The 16947-nt window shown below is 37.3% G+C and overlaps 1 protein-coding gene across 11 annotated transcripts in view; it reads left to right on the top strand.

Moving 5' to 3' along the window:
* The window catches only part of dock9b (dedicator of cytokinesis 9b), a 64769-nt gene that overhangs the window by 12147 nt on the left and 35675 nt on the right, over window positions 1-16947 (top strand). For 3 of the 11 annotated variants that reach the window (XM_043242705.1, XM_043242702.1, XM_043242701.1), the window contains exons 1-3: window positions 6280-6891; window positions 14878-14994; window positions 16734-16823. In XM_043242705.1, the coding sequence (XP_043098640.1) occupies window positions 6700-6891; window positions 14878-14994; window positions 16734-16823 (399 nt within the window). In that variant the 5' untranslated portion in view covers window positions 6280-6699. Of the gene's footprint in view, window positions 1-6278; window positions 6892-14877; window positions 14995-16733; window positions 16824-16947 lie in introns of those variants that run through there. The other 8 variants (XM_043242707.1, XM_043242704.1, XM_043242703.1 and 5 more) reach the window with 3 other exon arrangements.

Genomic DNA, 16947 nt, shown 5'->3' with positions numbered 1-16947 from the left:
TAGGTTTTGGGGGGCTAGACAGATGTTCACATGTGTGAAAAACATATTTTGCTAATATTTGTGGTTCATTATATAATATGTATTTGATTGGTTTATGCGCAGCGGAGTGTTTTAGTAATGCAACCAAAGCAAGAAAAACAGCCACAAGATTTTGGAAATAGTTTAGTGCCAAATATAGACTACTTCCTGTTGGAAGAGCCTTTTTAAAATGTATTTATGCATTATTATGCATAATGACCTAAGAATAGCCAAACTGAAACTTGTTTCTTTGTGAACCACCCATAGAATAATTTGGTTTCCATCGCAAAGTGAATAATTACGAAAAAAAATATAAATTAATTAGCATTTTGTATGCTATTTCTGGCCATTAGAAGTCACATTCAGCCACATTCTGCATAGTATAGGTTCAGAGAGGGCCTGGTCTCTGCGTGCTACATTTCCACATGAAGAACAATGCTAACACTGTCCTGTGTTCTGATTAGCGCTGTGCTGGATCACTGTTAGCGAAGTGTGAGCATAGCCAGAGCCTGCATGTGGACACCAAACTTAAGCCCAGCTCCAGCTCTTTTTGTCCTGATGTAACCTCATAGTACACAGGGCTTTATATACCGTATGTGAACTAAAGACCAGCTGTGTGTGGAAAGCTACAGTGTGTAATTTCTGTGCCATTATGATGCTAAAATTATTCAATGTTATTCTAAAAAAACATTCAAAATCAGCTATATATACTGAGAAGAAAAATATCATTTACACAGATTTTGGCTCAAACTGTGCTTAATATTTTCAGAATGATCCAGCTGTGTAGTATATAGCTATATAGTGTTCTGCAAGGATAATGTACTTTTGTAGGCCAAAGCCCAGAAAGAAGTTAGCATCCATGGTACTGAAGTGGATTTTTTGAATGGGATTTGGTTAGCTTAAAGTCTGTGGTTGACACAAGCTCACTTTTCCATGCTCTATTCTGCAACATAAAATACATCAGTAATACCTCCTTGTGACTTCTTAAAGCTGGTGGTTGTCTCGAAAAAGGGTCATAAATGTCATCACACCAAACATGTACTCACTAGTTCGCTTTCGCAGCTTTATTGTGTTTATAATAACTTTTTTTGCAAACTATTCCAACATAGAACATTTAGGTCTTTACTATGAAGTTTAATGGTGCTGGCGTTGAAGTCATGCTATGCTTAGATTTTTTTTTTTGACGATTGTGTTTAGGCTTTGAAATCCATCAAGCTCTTAGTTCATGGATATTATCATGATGAACAAACCATGTAAGTGCTATAAACTTTTGTAGGCCACAGAGCTTATTTTCTGCCATAATACAAAAAGCCGGGAGAAAAATCCTGATGGGTTTTTGTAGAGAGAAACAGGGTGATGCTAACTTCGGGTTTGCCAACAAAAATACATTATCACTTCAGCACTATGCATATTCCTACTAGTGGATAAACTCCTCCATAATGCTGTTTTCAGTCAAGGTGCAATATCTACAATATTTGTTTTTATATTGCCATAGAGCATCCAAGTTTTGGAAAAATATGATTGCAAATGGCTTACAGCCCCTACGGTGTTATGCATACCAAGCAAGGAAGTATTTTAAATTTGAATCATACATATCCTGAATATCAATGACAGCGACGAATATAATTTTGAGACCAACTTCCTGAGAGAGGTATAATAAACTGATGTGCTGGTATTTACTAGTATAGCAATAGAAAAGCAGCATATTTTATGGAATCACCTTGTTTTGTGCCTGTAGATGGCAGAAGAGCCCAGTCATGGCACATGTGAAGTTTTCTGACTATCGACTGTCTGAAAAGTATCGATCAGAGCTAATAGTAAGCTGACGTTCCTCAGCCGTTAATGTACTTTTAACGTTCTGTTCTCTTTCTCTCTCTATACCCTTTTCTGTCTCTTTAATTTTCTCTCCCATGAAACACCTGCTGTTTAATTATTCAAGTTGCAAGCAAATTTTCTCATTTTTTCCTACACCAATTATTTCCATATGCGCATACACTGTTATATGGAATTGTTTTCAGCCATGTTTTGTGCTTTGTCCTGTGTGTGTGTGTGTGTGTGTGCACAAGAATGAGTTTTCAGCCTCGTATAATAATGTCCAGCGCTGAGTATTACAATATTATCTCTATGGCAACCACACACATTACATCATAGTTAGTCACCTGGACCACCAGGCCTCTGACGTCAGTAACCCTACGACCCGGTCCAGCTCCGAAATGAAATCCAGACGCAAACCAAAACAATATGCACAAAACGTGCCCTCAAGGAGCAAAAATGAAGCAAATAAACTTCAGGCTCCAAGTAACAAATGTTAGAAATAGACTCTCATACAAGCACACTGGACTCACATGAAAGCAGAACAGCTCACACTGTAATTAATGGAGTTTAAAAACATCATTTAAAAATGTGATGAAAACTAAAGCTAGCAAACTTTCATTTTATTTCTGCAATGTCTCGTGAGGTTTCTTTTTGCCAGTTTTTAAACTATAGTTTGGCAGTTGCATTGCTGTTGTAAATGTTAAACTAGATGCTTTAATGTTGTGAAGAAAATGTTAGTAGTGTTTTTTCATGTACAACTAGCCACCACAAATGATAGGTCTTTGTGGGTTGTTGTCAGGGCTTTGCTAGATGTTTCCATATGGATCTGGGGCTTGATTATTGGCCCAGATGAGCCCACCTCAAAAATTTTATATAAATGTGACAAATGTTTAATAAATAAAATTAGAGTAAATTGAAATCTAATTTTAAAGAGATACTCCACCTAAAACTGAAAACCGTTTCAAATGGTCTTTATTCTTCTTCTGTCTTCTTGCTTGAGCTTCATTCGTGTGACAGCTCAAAACACTCTTACTGTAGGATGAAGTCTGTAATTCGACCCTCCCATAAACACAAATACAACATTTGAAGAAACATATTAGTATTATTGTATTTATTTAATTATTAATTGTTTTTTTGTTGTTTTTTTTACACCTTATTGTTTTTTTACACCGATTGTTATGGTCTTTTCGGAGCATCCAGTAAACCAGAAAGTGCTCAAAAATGTCATTTTCTTATCCTCATGTTGTTCCAAACCTGTATGAGTTTCTTTTTTCAGCTGAACACACACATGCACACACAAAGACATTTTGAAGAGTGCTGGTTACCAAGCAGTTGCTGGTTATTTGGTAACCGACAAAAGTTGCTTCAGAATATTGTTGTGTGTGTTCAACAGAAGAAAGAAACTGATACAGGTTTAGAATAACTAGAGGGTGGATTAATAACAAAATTGTTATTACAATTATCCATTTCACATACTTGCATTTATGAATTCTGTGCCAACACATTTTTCAGTATAACATTGCAAGAAGCCGACTTTGCATTACTAGAAGCTAATAAATGAATGCACCCAGTGACCAAATGCTTTTCATGTACTAGCATGAAGTATGTTTCTGGTCCAAGTATGAGCAATGGTGGTGTGTTACGTAGCAAGGAGTTCTACACACTCTTACATTTTTGCTGTTAACAAGTCTATTTTCAAACAAAAATGCTGGACAGCAGTTGAATTTGCTTTTTTTTTTTTTTTTTTTTGAAGCAGCTTAAATATTTTTATGTGTTTCTAAATAGAAAAGGCCCGTGTACAGATTTGGTTTTATTTTAATGAATCTTAATAAATATTTCAAGGAATCTACTCTTGAGTTCTGTGTGAGAGACTGAAAGACAAAAAGTTATCAAAGTGTGCACGCTTTTGATCTTCTCTTTCTGATATGCTGTCATGAATGTGTGTGTGTGTGTGTGTGTGTGTGTGTGTGTGTGTGTGTGTGTGTGTGTGTGTGTGAGAGAGAGAAAGAGCAGGATAGGGCGTTTGAAGCTGAGCAGTGATGTGTCTGTACTGAAAATGTCCTTTTCTTTGTGAGAAAAGAAGCCCTTGTAAAGAATGTTAACCTCGCATTGCAAAAAGTCAGAGAATAATCTTTATGTTCTCAAAAGCAGTTTGTATTTGGTGTTTCACACAGAAAAACCTGAGAGAGCAAAGTTACAACGTTCCCACAAAGTAGTATTTTATCAAATTTTATTTTTATATATATTGAAATCATCCTTGTATGTGCTCTACCCAACCCGACTTTGAATTGTTTTGGGAGTTTTTTCTTGTAGTGCAATAAAAGTCAGTGATTTTTAAGTGTAACTGAAGTAATAAATAACTCAAACCAGCTCACAACAGGGAGGAGTGCATGTGATGACGTCAAGGGGTGTTTCTGTGACTAAAGTTTGATTTCTTAAAGGTATGTAGGAATGCATGCCATAAAAAACCCAAAACAAGACATCTGATTGGTTGAGGTCCCCTGGCCAGCAGCAATTGGTGATCAAGTCACTGTACTGTAGCACTGAAGCGTGAGCTGCAGGCTTTGATAAATCTGCTCTAAATGTAATGCCCAACCAATGTCTGGCGATCCTGAGCAGGGATAAGTCAGTCTTAGCGCAGACGGACACAACATCTATTAGAGGCATATTGTCATCAAAAAAAAAACATGTTTACATTTACAGTTACGTACACGTGACACACATAATGTACTCTGATGTCATGTATGAGATACACTGAGACAGATCTGCTCATATGTGTCCACACACGTCACCCCCATTCTTCAGGTCTTTGCAGCATGTCATCCCTGATATGTCTGAGTCATTTACTCTAAAGTAGGTGACTGTGTCAGTGCCTGATGAAATATTAACGCACATTGACAGAAGGGGCTTTTCTGCTATTGAAGTATTTAGTTACGGCCGTAATGTGTGTCTGAATGCCTAAAAACCAGTTGAACCAAATTTCACTGATGTTTGTGTTTCTAAATCTACGATATAAACATTGGATCGTAAAATAATCTAGGATTAAAATACAAAAGCATATATAAATAGGATTAATATCCTATATTGCAATGGCCCCTTTACACATAATGCTCTTATTAAAAGTTACATTTGTTAGAAAATTGTTAACATGCAATAAACACACATATAACAGCAAAATATATATATTTTTTAATTTGCTCCATTTGTTTGATGCATGTGCACCAAGTTGATGGAAATACGCATATTTTTTCTGATATTTACATTTAAGGAAATAGCCATCAAATATGTTTTACATATTATGAAAACAAATATTTTTCAAATGTGTTTTGTCCATATAATTACTATATTCACTGCTGTAAAGCAACTTGACTGGCATATGTGTTCTCAGAGATTAATCACAAATCATCAATATTAGTTGTTAATTATTTTCATTATCGATGGTCATCAAAAGTAGTTGTTGAAGCCTACATTGCACCACGCTCTGTTCACTTGTTCCAAAGGTAAAATGACTTATTTTAGTAATTATATTCAATGCAATTTTGTGACACTTTATTGGGTGATACTTTTTTATACTTCAATTACAATAATTAGTAATAAATATTTTAATCAGTGTACTAATAAACCGAAACCTAGTAAATAATTATAAACTAAATAAGGCATAATGTAAAATCTTTTTATGGGTGTGGAGCCCTGCGCATGACATGCAGGGAAAAAAATAGTAGGTTATGATTACGTATTTCATTCCCTCGATTTATAAATTGTGCAAATGATTTACTAACTTGTTCCCTTGATTTACTAAATCATACACAGGATTTATAAATCGAGGGAACAAATTAGTAAATTGTGCACACTTTTTAGCAAATCAAGGGAATGAAACAGTAATCGTGTGCATGTTTTAGTAAATCATGCACACAGTTTATGTAATGTCTGTTTGTCAGTTCTCAGACACATGAAACCAATAAAATAGCTGTTAGCAATATCTACCAATAAAACGAATTATTCATTGATCTCTAGTATTAACTACTTTAAATACTTTAAGCTATTTTTCCTGACATTCCAGACATATTAAATAAACGAAAGGATGCTCTTATGTTCAGAGATGCTCTCATGTTTGTGTATATGTTATAGTTAGCGCATGAGTGAGTGCTGTGCTGCTAAATATGGGTCAGGAAACACAGAGAGCAATGTTAAAAGGAGAATGAGACTGGGGGGGTGTGCAGAGGAAGCACAGAGTGAGCATGGCACGGGAGTGTGATACTGACAGAAAGAGAAAGAGAGAGAGAGAGAGAGAGAGAGAGAGAGAGAGAGAGAGAGAGAGAGAGAGAGAGAGAGAGAGAGAGAGAGAGAGAGAGAGAGAGAGAGAGAGAGAGAGAGAGAGAGAGAGAGGGAGGAATAGATCAGCATCTCCAGGCAGTGGAGAAGTCGACGCCCAGCACTGATTCCAGAAGCAGCTCATCACTCACTCCTCTCTTCTGTCAATCCTCAGCATTCCTCTCCCTCATGTCCTAGATTCACTGGAGCACTTTTCCCCTGAGGAACTTGTCATCTTAACACCCCAAGGGCGGTTTAGAATAAAAACACACTTTTAGAAATCCGGCAACTTTTAATCTCCTTCATTTGAATGGATGAAGTCAGTCTGCTGTCACCCCTGAGGAGGACGCTTCCTCATTTCCCTTCCGCTCTGATCCTGGTTCAGGACGGATGATGGAGTGATGTTTCTCAGGACAGAGAGGTTTGCGCTGGGGCTGGATATCTGAGAGCTGGGGTAGTTCCGGCTGGGCTTCCCGAGCCGTGTCTTTAAACAGAGTGTTTTTTTGGAAAGAAGGCTGAAGAAGTCGCATCCGGACGGCTCACAGAAGTGTGTGCATGTTTCTGGGACCGGGTGCGATGGGTTGCACCGCGAGTGTGATCTTGTTTGAGGGACTGCGGCGTGTGTTGCACAGGAACTGTGGATATGTGTGTAAACCAGAGCTGGAGGCTGAAGAGCCAGAGGAGGAAGAAGACACACTCAGCCGTAGAGAATCACTGGCAATCACTCCACCAGCAGCTGCATCATCGGTATTGTGTGTGTGTGTGTGTGTGTGTGTGTGTGTGAGTGATTTTTGAAATTGTCATTTTTATTTGTGCTTCAGACAATTTAACTGGTTTTAGCAGGGATTTTTATGTTTATACCTCATGAATTGGGGACAGAGTTACGGGCTTTCCTCTGACAGTATTACTCAGCACTCTCTGAAGTAGCTGTTTGCTGAGCAGAACGTTTCTTTAAGTGTGTGTGTGTGTGTGTGTGTGTGTGTGTGTGTGTGGAAGTGTGCCTGTGGGTTTATGTATTATGTATCTCTCTGAAAGTCGTGTAGTGGTTATAAAGTATGCTTGGGTATTCCTTCTGTTACTATAGGGTGGTTTGAGTTACTCGACAAGATAATGGAATCAGAAATCAGAAAATATATATCACATGTGGCTTATATACTGTGTATATTCACAGATATAGGTACATATAAGATTAATCCACATTATTTTTTCCACAAGGTTTGTTTGAAGTAGCAAAGATAGGACAGAAAATTTAGGGGGAGAAAGAGAGAGAATGGGATTGACTCAGTGTTAGTCCAGGCAACATTGTAAATTATATTATTTATATTATATACTATTCCAGAGATACACTATGGAAAATAAAACCCAAGCAATTCTAAAGTTCCTGGAGAAATTCTTTCTTATTCATCTCAGTGTGAGTTGTCATTGACAGTCACATTTTTTTTCAAATCTTATTTCCCAAAGGAAACAGCTTTTAAGTCTGTAAATATGAAGTGAATTTTGACAAAGACTATATTAGCGTATATATGGCATTGCACAAGCATGGTCTAAAATCTTGTAAAATTTTGATTTGAATTAAAGAGTAAATATTATTCTGTGAGTAAATAATAAAAATACTTAGTAGATAGATAGATGGATAGATATTGTAACTTATGTGATTTTCATTAGCCATTATTCCAGTCTTTACTGTCACATGATCCTTCAGAATTTTTTTAATATGCTGATATGGTGCTTAGGAATACGTTTTTATTATTGTCATTTTTGCAATCACTTGTGCTGCTTAATATTTTTGGATGGGAACTTTGATACAGGTTTACAATTCAGGATTATTTTATGAACAGAACATTTAAAAGAACAGTTTATATTTTCTAACTATTTAACAATCTTCACGTTCTGCAATCTTGCTAAATTAAAACAAAAAAATCAGACCCCAAATTTAAACGCGTAGTGCGCATTTTAATTAATATTTACATCAATAAAAATAATTGAATGTTCCATTCTCAAGTCATTAAAAGAATGATTAAAGGGTAAGCACTGGAGTCCATCCTAAAGCAATCTGGAGGGATGCAGCAGTGGCCAGTGATGTATTCCTTACTGAGTGTGGCTCTGTAACACAGATGAGAAGGAGATGTGGGACACGAAGCTGAAACAACTTGTCTCAAGCATGTGCTCAACAGCAAGACTATGACTCCAAGTGCCACATAATCTTGCAATACAGTGACAACATGGCAGGTTTTTTTCCAGACGGAGAATGAGAGCAGAACAACACCACATTTGCACACATTGATTAGTCTGAGCGACCCATCTGTTCACCAATAGAGCTGCATGTAACCGAGGCTTGATCGCAGGTTAATCTTCCCTCCATACTGCAGGATACATAATCGACTTTTCCATGATCTGCCATAGTTGCGTGAGCCTCTCTTTGCTGGGATCATATATCACACATGCTTTCAGTCGGACGAGCTCAGCTCATTTCTAGATAATGTGCTGTTCTCCACAGCTTATGCTTTCACTAAAAGGTGCGCAAACCCTGTAAAATGCTCTTATCGCACTGTCAGCCGCTACGTAGCAGCAGCTGGCTAAAGTTCAGGCCCAGCCATGAATCTCCCCCTGTGGATGGGTGTATACAGTGAGGTCGGGGCTTTCTGGATGTGTTTTTTCTGGATGTGTTTTCAGTCAGTGGTCCCCGCCCTGGCTCCCTGCCCTGACCCCCTTTGGGAATCTTCCCAATTATTGCGTCAAAGTGGGATTATGCAACTCGCTCAAGCTAATGTTGTAGCTCAAGGGTGTGGATAACAGAGCGCATATGTGTGTGTGTGTAGGTTATTGATGCGTTTCATGTGTTTGACTGTAGTTGTTCATAGACAAGATGTTACTGACTGAATGTGGAGACACACGATAGGAAGTTATACTTTTAAATATTCAGTGATGCTTGTTAAAACAAGAACGATGCTTATATCCTTAAGACTATGGATTAATATTGTCATTCAGTGTTAAAGTGTCATGACATCTTTTTTTTCATGTGCCGTCAATCATGCTGCACGGTTCCTAGCTTAATTGCATAGTTCACCTAAATACTAAAAACCAATCTTTTACTTGCCCTTGCCCAGTTGTTCCAAACTTTCTTCTGTTGAGCACAACTGGAGAAATTTTTAAGTTTTTTTTGTCAGTACTTCGGAAGTCTGTGGTTACCATCAACTCTTTGGTTATTTTGGGGGGAAAATATCCTTTTAAAAAGGTCCAAAAATATTTTGTTTGGATGTTGTGGGAATTGTAAGGTCATATAGGCTAATATATTTCCATATGGCTGCCTTTAGAGCAAAACATACAAATACTTATTTTAGTCAGGGCCCAGCTGCTTAGCCGCTGTGTTAAGACTGTCTTAAGAACTAGTTTGACCAATTAGCAGTTGCTAAGGGGTAATCAGCCTTACTTTTCCAATATAAATAAGACCAATCTTACTTTTTATAACTGAAATAAAAAAAGTACCTCCAGTCTTGAAGAAAAAGAGAAATTTGATCACTTTTATCAGAGTAGTCTAAACAGTTCATACACAGCCCCCAGATCTACTCGACATCACGTGATCATTAAATGGCACATCTGAAGCCAATGAGCTTGTTGCTTAACATTTACATAGTTCGTATGACAGAAAGAATCTACTACGGGTGGTTTCGTTGCATCCCTGCTTTGCTTTCTTGCACTTCCTAAGGATGACCTTTGACCTCAGAGATGTCACTACAGGACGTGTGCGTATGTATTTGTGTACATGTGCTCCTGCTGAATTTCTGAATATGAACGAATATCAGTTGTACTCTGTGTCGGACTGTCGCCTGACCTTTCCCGAGGACACCAGAGTGCTGGACTGGTGCAGATAAGCAGATCTGTAATTGTGTGTCTTATCCTGCTGTGTGAACGTACTTAAAAGGAAATGAGTTGTTTATAATATGAGACACATTTTTTTTTCTTATGAAAAGATCTCTATATGAAGAGACATGAGTGCAGGCTGATATTTCGGTGTATTCACACAGATCAAGATAAACATTTGTGTCCATATGAGCTTGGCTGAAAACTCATTTTGCACCACACAGTTTTTGCCCAAACAAAAGCTCTCTAGATTAAACATGTCTTTACCTACTTTCTTTTCATTTTAGTTTAACTTTTAGGCATTTTGTAATGTGCCTTAGAAATTGCATGTGAAAGTAATAGTTTTTAGGTTGAACTCATTTTGATTTCAATTTTACACCATTTTTATATTGGACATGAGCAAAAGCAAATAGAGCCTGTTGTAGGCAGAGAAACTGTCTACATTGGATTACGTACACCATGCACTTGCGCTTCTTCAGACAACAGCACAAATAAATTAAATACACTCAGTGTCAAACTGTTAAGCCACAACTATTTCAGCGTCAGTTTAACTCCAGTTAGGAATTGTTGCGCTTATAAGTACTTAGTTGCCAAGATGATCTTAACCTTATTGGCTGTTTTGTGTGTCTAAACTTACAAACTTAAAGTTGTTCTGAAACACATCAACATAGGGAAAATATGTTTTTATGTCTTTTCATACATCTTCCTTCATACTATGATCATTAGTAGTAACTCTCACAAACTTACAGTGCTATTTTTGTGATAAAAAGAAGGATTTGTCTCTTTATTTGTTCTATTCTGTGTTCACATGTGGGCTTTGGGTGTTGCTCTCTGGCAGGTGAAACAGACAGTTAAGATCTCTGTTTCAGTGCAGAGGGAGGACAGATGAGCGTGACATAACGCAATAGTGTTCACGGACAAACACACATACACACAGACACTCCCCCATACCAGAACAGCTGTGTGAAGGAGTGGTGCTTGCTTCTCGCAGAGAGAGAGAGAGAGAGGGAGGGAGGAGGGACTGTGATAGAGGAAAACACTCTTGAGAACTCCACATGGTAAAGTTCAGAAACTAGAGAGGAGTAGAAGCACAGAAAGAGAGCCTCAGCCGGGGGAGAGAGACGCAGAGAAGGAAGAATACCCTCGGGGTGTGCAGGCTGTTGCAGAGCTCTCAGTTCTGTGTGAGACATAACCTGGTTTATTATTCTGGGACTGACGCTGATTTGAGGCTTTAGCTCTTGGTCTTTCTGGAGGGAGCGAGTCGTGGATCATGCAGGGCAGGGCTGGACGAGCCGGCCGTAAGGATGCAGCGTGTGAAACACCTCAGCAGGGCAGGAGTGTAGGGGAGATGGAGATAGAGGGGGAAACAGCAGCGCCTGTAGGGGTAAGTCTTTAACGTGGCCATTTAAAGCACAGCGAACAGGTCTAGTAATTCTGACTTACAGCAATAGCGCTGTGCTATACCATATTTGTGTCATCATGAAACTAAACCAAATGTTTTTTTGCTGTGTAAAAAGTAAAATGAAGTCAGATTTAAAATAAATGGCACTGTAATTTTATTTAATGTTTTTATGTTACGCACATTTCCCTTCACATCTCGTTAAAACAGAATGTTTACTGTTTACTGACTGAATACTATTCCGAATAATCTCCCATTATTCTGAAAGAAAATAAAAATAAATGCTGGGAAAAATACAATAAATTTGTAGGAAACGTCTGAAATCATTTAAAAAAGTAAAGAAACTGCAATTAACACACTAAATAAAGTGAGAAATAGAAAAACTTCAGCAGTATTTTATTGCAAAAACATGCTACTACTTAGGAAAATAAATGCTACAATAATCTTAGATATTTTTAAAATAAAAAAATTACATTGCACATAGAAAAATGTGTTTTTTTTTTTTTTAGAAATTCCTAAATTTCACAACTACAAAGAAAAACAACAAATAAAAATGATGAAGTAGAAAGACACACTTGTTTGCTGTGTTGAGTATGCATATGAACAATGTGTGTGAGAGTGCTGATGTGCTGTGTGTGTGTGTGTGTGTGTGTTTAGAGTTGTCGCACCTGCGTTGGCATATGCCCTCTTTATTGGCCTTTAGTGAAGCTCAGATCAGCTCGCAACGTTTCGCTTCAAAAACTTTCCTGATTTATTGAACTGTAGAATGAAATTGCGTGTGTTTGTCTGTGTGTGTATAGCGTGTGTCCATGTGTCTGTGGCAAATCAGAGCGAGAGTACAAGGATTTATAGCCCAGTTAAACAGCGAGGGCCGTCTGCTCCTACCTTAAGATCCTCCCTCGGCCCGAAGGGAGGGAGACAGTTTAATGAGATTCCCTTTTCCCTCCTCTTCCTTCGCAGTTCCAGCTTGACATTTGACACAACACACAGTCCTGCACACATAAACATGTGTGTGTGTGTGTGCAAATGAGTGTGCCAGAAGTTTGTCAGGATGTTCTTCTAAAAGAAGCATCGCTGTCTTCCAAATACTGCACATACGTGTGTGTGTGTGTGTGTGTGTGCGTGTGTGTGTGTGTGTTCACGAGTGTTTAAATGAGTGTGTCTAGCCTTGGCAAGTTCCTAATTAGTCTCATATTGTATTCATTAGTAGGTGTTTGTGTTGGCTGTGCTGAGTGACCTGTGGGAATTGCGGCTGGCATTCACGCTGGCACGTTGACTGCTTGTGTTGCCAGAATATTGATTATTTTTTAAAGTCTACGCAAAGTGTGAGATGACGGAGATACGACAATTCACAGAGTGCATAGTTTAATTTTTACATTCTCTAGGCTTATGCGTGTACGTTTAGAACAGATGTTATGTCTTTGTGTAATGTTCACCTGAATAGAGATGTTGAGTGGACTGAGCTGTACAACAGACCTAATAAATTTGATATGTGAAGTTTAATGGGCTTCTATAATGCGCTACATGTGATTATACGCAAGAAATGTAAACGTAACACTGTAAACGTAAGATTATAATACTGGAACACATTCCTCAGCAGGGAGTCCCAGTCAGTGCACGCAATAAGTGGATTATGGCCAAGAAATTCTCCACACACAAACATGTTAGTTTAAACCCTGCAGGATTTTCGTAAAGACTGGATGGAGAGCTATGTTACACTACTTTTAACATTGTCTAACGTAGCTCTGTCAAATGATTAATCGTGCACCATTTACACACAAAAACAAATATTGGGATATTTTTATTAGCTGTTTGAACTCTCATTCTGATGGCAACCATTCACTGAAGATAAAGGAGATTTAATTAGATTGCTCAGTAGGAGAAATAACTGAGATTTATAATTTTATTTTTATTTTTAATTACATTTTTTATGTTATTTTTATGTAATTTAAATGTGTACTGGCAAATTTTATCATTTTTCCAGCTCATCGTTTGCATACTAATATATTAAAGAAGAGATTGACATCCCAATGTTGCATGCATCTGCACAGACATATTGTAAATCAAAGGCATATTGCGTTAAATATGTGCTTACTTGATTGTCTGAACACATTTCAGAGATGGTTGTGGCAAACAGCTTTATGAAAGTGTGTATCTGTGTGTGTGTGTGTGTGTGTGTGTGGATTAAACAGGAAATATTTCTCCCCAGAGGTTAGCATCTTCTCCATTATATGTTAGCCAGTTAGTGCCTGAGGCCAGACGCTCTGTGCTGTGGGTCCCCACGAAGCAATGATGTCACAATGGACATTGTAACAGAAACCTATTCGCTCTGTCTTTATTGGATGATGTAGGCTTGTTATTGCTGACCATAGCCAATCATAGCGTGGGTTATGGGAAGCAGTGTGTGAACTGCCTGGTACAGTTCAACACAATACTCATTCACAACTCTCTTATGCTTTCTCTTCTCCCTCACTCACTAACAAACAGAACAGAGTATCTGGGCACAAAGACGTTTGTGTTTAACTCTGCTAACTGCTGATGTTGTCACATCCTTCACTGTATTGTATTTTGAAGAGTTTTTACCACTTTATTTCAGTATTGGATTACATGACTATATGCTGATGTAGAGAATATTATAATATATATTTTCTGACAAATAGAATTCCCTAAAGGGATGATATTATTTCCTTGATTCTTTGATTCATTTCAAAATTATTGTTTGTTGAATTGAATAGAGTCCCTTGAAACTACTTCTCAAGTCTTACTTCTGAAATGGGAAGACAAAGCCTGCATGTAAATATGCTTGCTTACATATACAGCATAGCCTATAGTGGAGGAAAAGCATGACACAACACATGTAGTACATACAGATTTCTTTCATACTACTCATATTCTATATACACAAAATACATGTATATTTTAACAGTTGCAGTATAAGTTTAACCCATTATATTCACTAACGGTATGTGATCTTTGAGTTTAATCAAATATATAGATTTTTATTAATGAACTCCAAGTTCAGTTTTATGTACCATTTTACACAAACGTATTGATTTACACACTATTTTATTTTACAATTTTATCTCTTCTGCTATTTATTTATTCTTTTTGTGCTGTTTCCTAAATTTCCTTTGACCTAGAAGATGCAGTTTAGGGAATAAAAATATGGATGAATGTTGATTATTTTCATTTATATACTGTACATTTATATATAAATATTATATAGTGTAATAACTTCTTATATTTTACTTATGATTTACACAGTAAGTTAAAAGTGTACCTATATGACTTCTTTAATGTCCCGACTGAATTCAACATAACAGATTGGTCTGTCTGCGGTCACTTAACAAAAGCAAATGTTAAAGCCCTTCCAAAAGCTTTTTAACTGATGGTCATTCATGGTTCATTAGGTCCTGATTTTTTTTTTTTTCTGGTTTACTCCTGTTAAGCCTGTGTGTGTCGTTTGTCTCCAGGTAAAACCAAAAGTGATCGAGCCGTTGGACTATGAGAGCGTACTTGTCCAGAGGAAAACGCAAATACTAAGCGATGTCCTCCGAGACATGCTGCAGTTTCCTGTTGATGACTTTCAGGTAAGAACGTCTGTTTATCTGCACACATCCAGTTCTCAGACCATCTGCTTTACCTCAGTATCCATTCCATTATTCTTCTGCCTGCTATTTTTCTCTGCTAGAGGCACATGTACACTTTCAGTCCCGTCAGTATTTTTTGTTCTCTTCTTATCTGAATTCATGCTGCGGTTTCGTCTGAAATGTTATTTTTCAGCATGATTCTGAGCGCTGAGTAACCTGTGCAGATGTTAGTTTTCACAGTCTCTCAGCGGTGTGTCTTGAGTTTGCTTCCTCCTTCGGCTCACTAGTCATACATCACTGTTCTTTCAGTGTTCGCGAGAGCCTGCTTTTCCGTCGCAACCATTATACAACCCTCAACTAACTTTGCAGTAACACTGTCTCAGGGGATTTCTCAAGCTGCTTCTCTGAATGGAACCGTCCGTCTACTTGTTTTCCTTTAGAAATGGGTGTGGATGCATGCGAGAGATCATTGTTATGGGCCTTGGTTTATGAGGAACAGAACATAACTGTGTTCTGTAGGCAACAGTCCAGTTAAATTAAAACTTTAATCTAAGTAGAATTTCTAAATCTTATTGTAAAAATGTAAATGTTAAATATAATTCTCAATCACAAATAGAAAATCTTGTGAGTGTTAGTAGTATTATGAAGACTTGCACTCGTTTATGTTTATTTACGTATGACATATACTGTATTGTATGTGGTCACATTTTACCTAAAGCCTAAATTTAACGCTCGGACAAAAATGCATTTTATTAAGATAATAATTTATAATGATTATGAAGCGTTTTATTTTTGGTGACAATTACAAACAAAACTAATTGTTAAATATTGTAATTCATACATTACACAATAAATATACAGTAAATGACTGTAATGCATTTCGTATATAAAAATACACCCGTAATAAAATAGATTTACAAACACACACACACACACACACACACACACAATGTTTCAGCCGTGTATAAAGTCATGCCCAGTATAGTCAAGTCTTATAAACTGACTTCAGAGCATAACGCCTCTGAGTGGTTAGGGATGAGTTCACCACGATTATTTTCAATGCATAGTTTGCTTATTTAAGATTTTACAAGCAGACAAGCTGGTTAAAATGAGCACGGCGCTGCATGTAAAATCCAGGGCTGGACAGCAATGGACAATTTAGCTTCACGTTCAATGTTAGATTCACATCAGGCCTCAGGCTCCACAACACAGAGACATTTACATGTGTATTGGAGTATGAATGCAGACTGAGACGACGTGTCCTAGAAAGGCACATCCGAGACTCTGTATAATGACAGAGCCAGAGACAAGACCCTGTATATGCTGGTTTTATTAAATCAGTCCGTATTCTCACTACACTGGGAAAAAAAGATACTTTGGACCAACTTAAAAATAAAGAATTTTCAATAGTCGACTTCTAAATTAATTTACTACCTTAAAATAAATATAACTTTAAAACAGTTTATGGTGATGCCTTTAAAAAAAATGATATTTTGATTTATTTCCATTATACTAATAAAAAATTAACTAGAATTAAATCACACGGTTGTTTCACTTGTTTGAGTGTTTCCAAATCCTCCTTGTTACCCGAGCCCCTCTTTTTTGTTTAAAGTCTAATATGATTTGATTTATTGCTACAAAAAAATGGCAAGGTTTACACTTAAAGGTCTTTTTTTATGCATGTTCGTGTGCTCATCTCTGTTTAGTATCTGAAAACATTTCCACGTGTATCTGTGTAGATCTCCACTTTGAAGCGTCAGGGCAGAACTCTGTATTCTTCAGTACCAGATGGGGCAGAAAAGAGAGCCTGCAGCCTGCTCGTGCAGGAGGTAAGACCTCATATGCATAAAACATATATTCATGGATCAGATCGAAAGGAGTGTGAATTATTAATGAATCGCATTCATTGATAACGTCGTTTATTTGTACGTGCTGTATTGTGTTAGCATACGA

Source organism: Puntigrus tetrazona, chromosome 6 (assembly GCF_018831695.1).
Source record: "Puntigrus tetrazona isolate hp1 chromosome 6, ASM1883169v1, whole genome shotgun sequence".
NCBI lineage: Eukaryota > Metazoa > Chordata > Actinopteri > Cypriniformes > Cyprinidae > Puntigrus > Puntigrus tetrazona.
This window is presented reverse-complemented; position numbering and strand designations above follow the sequence as displayed.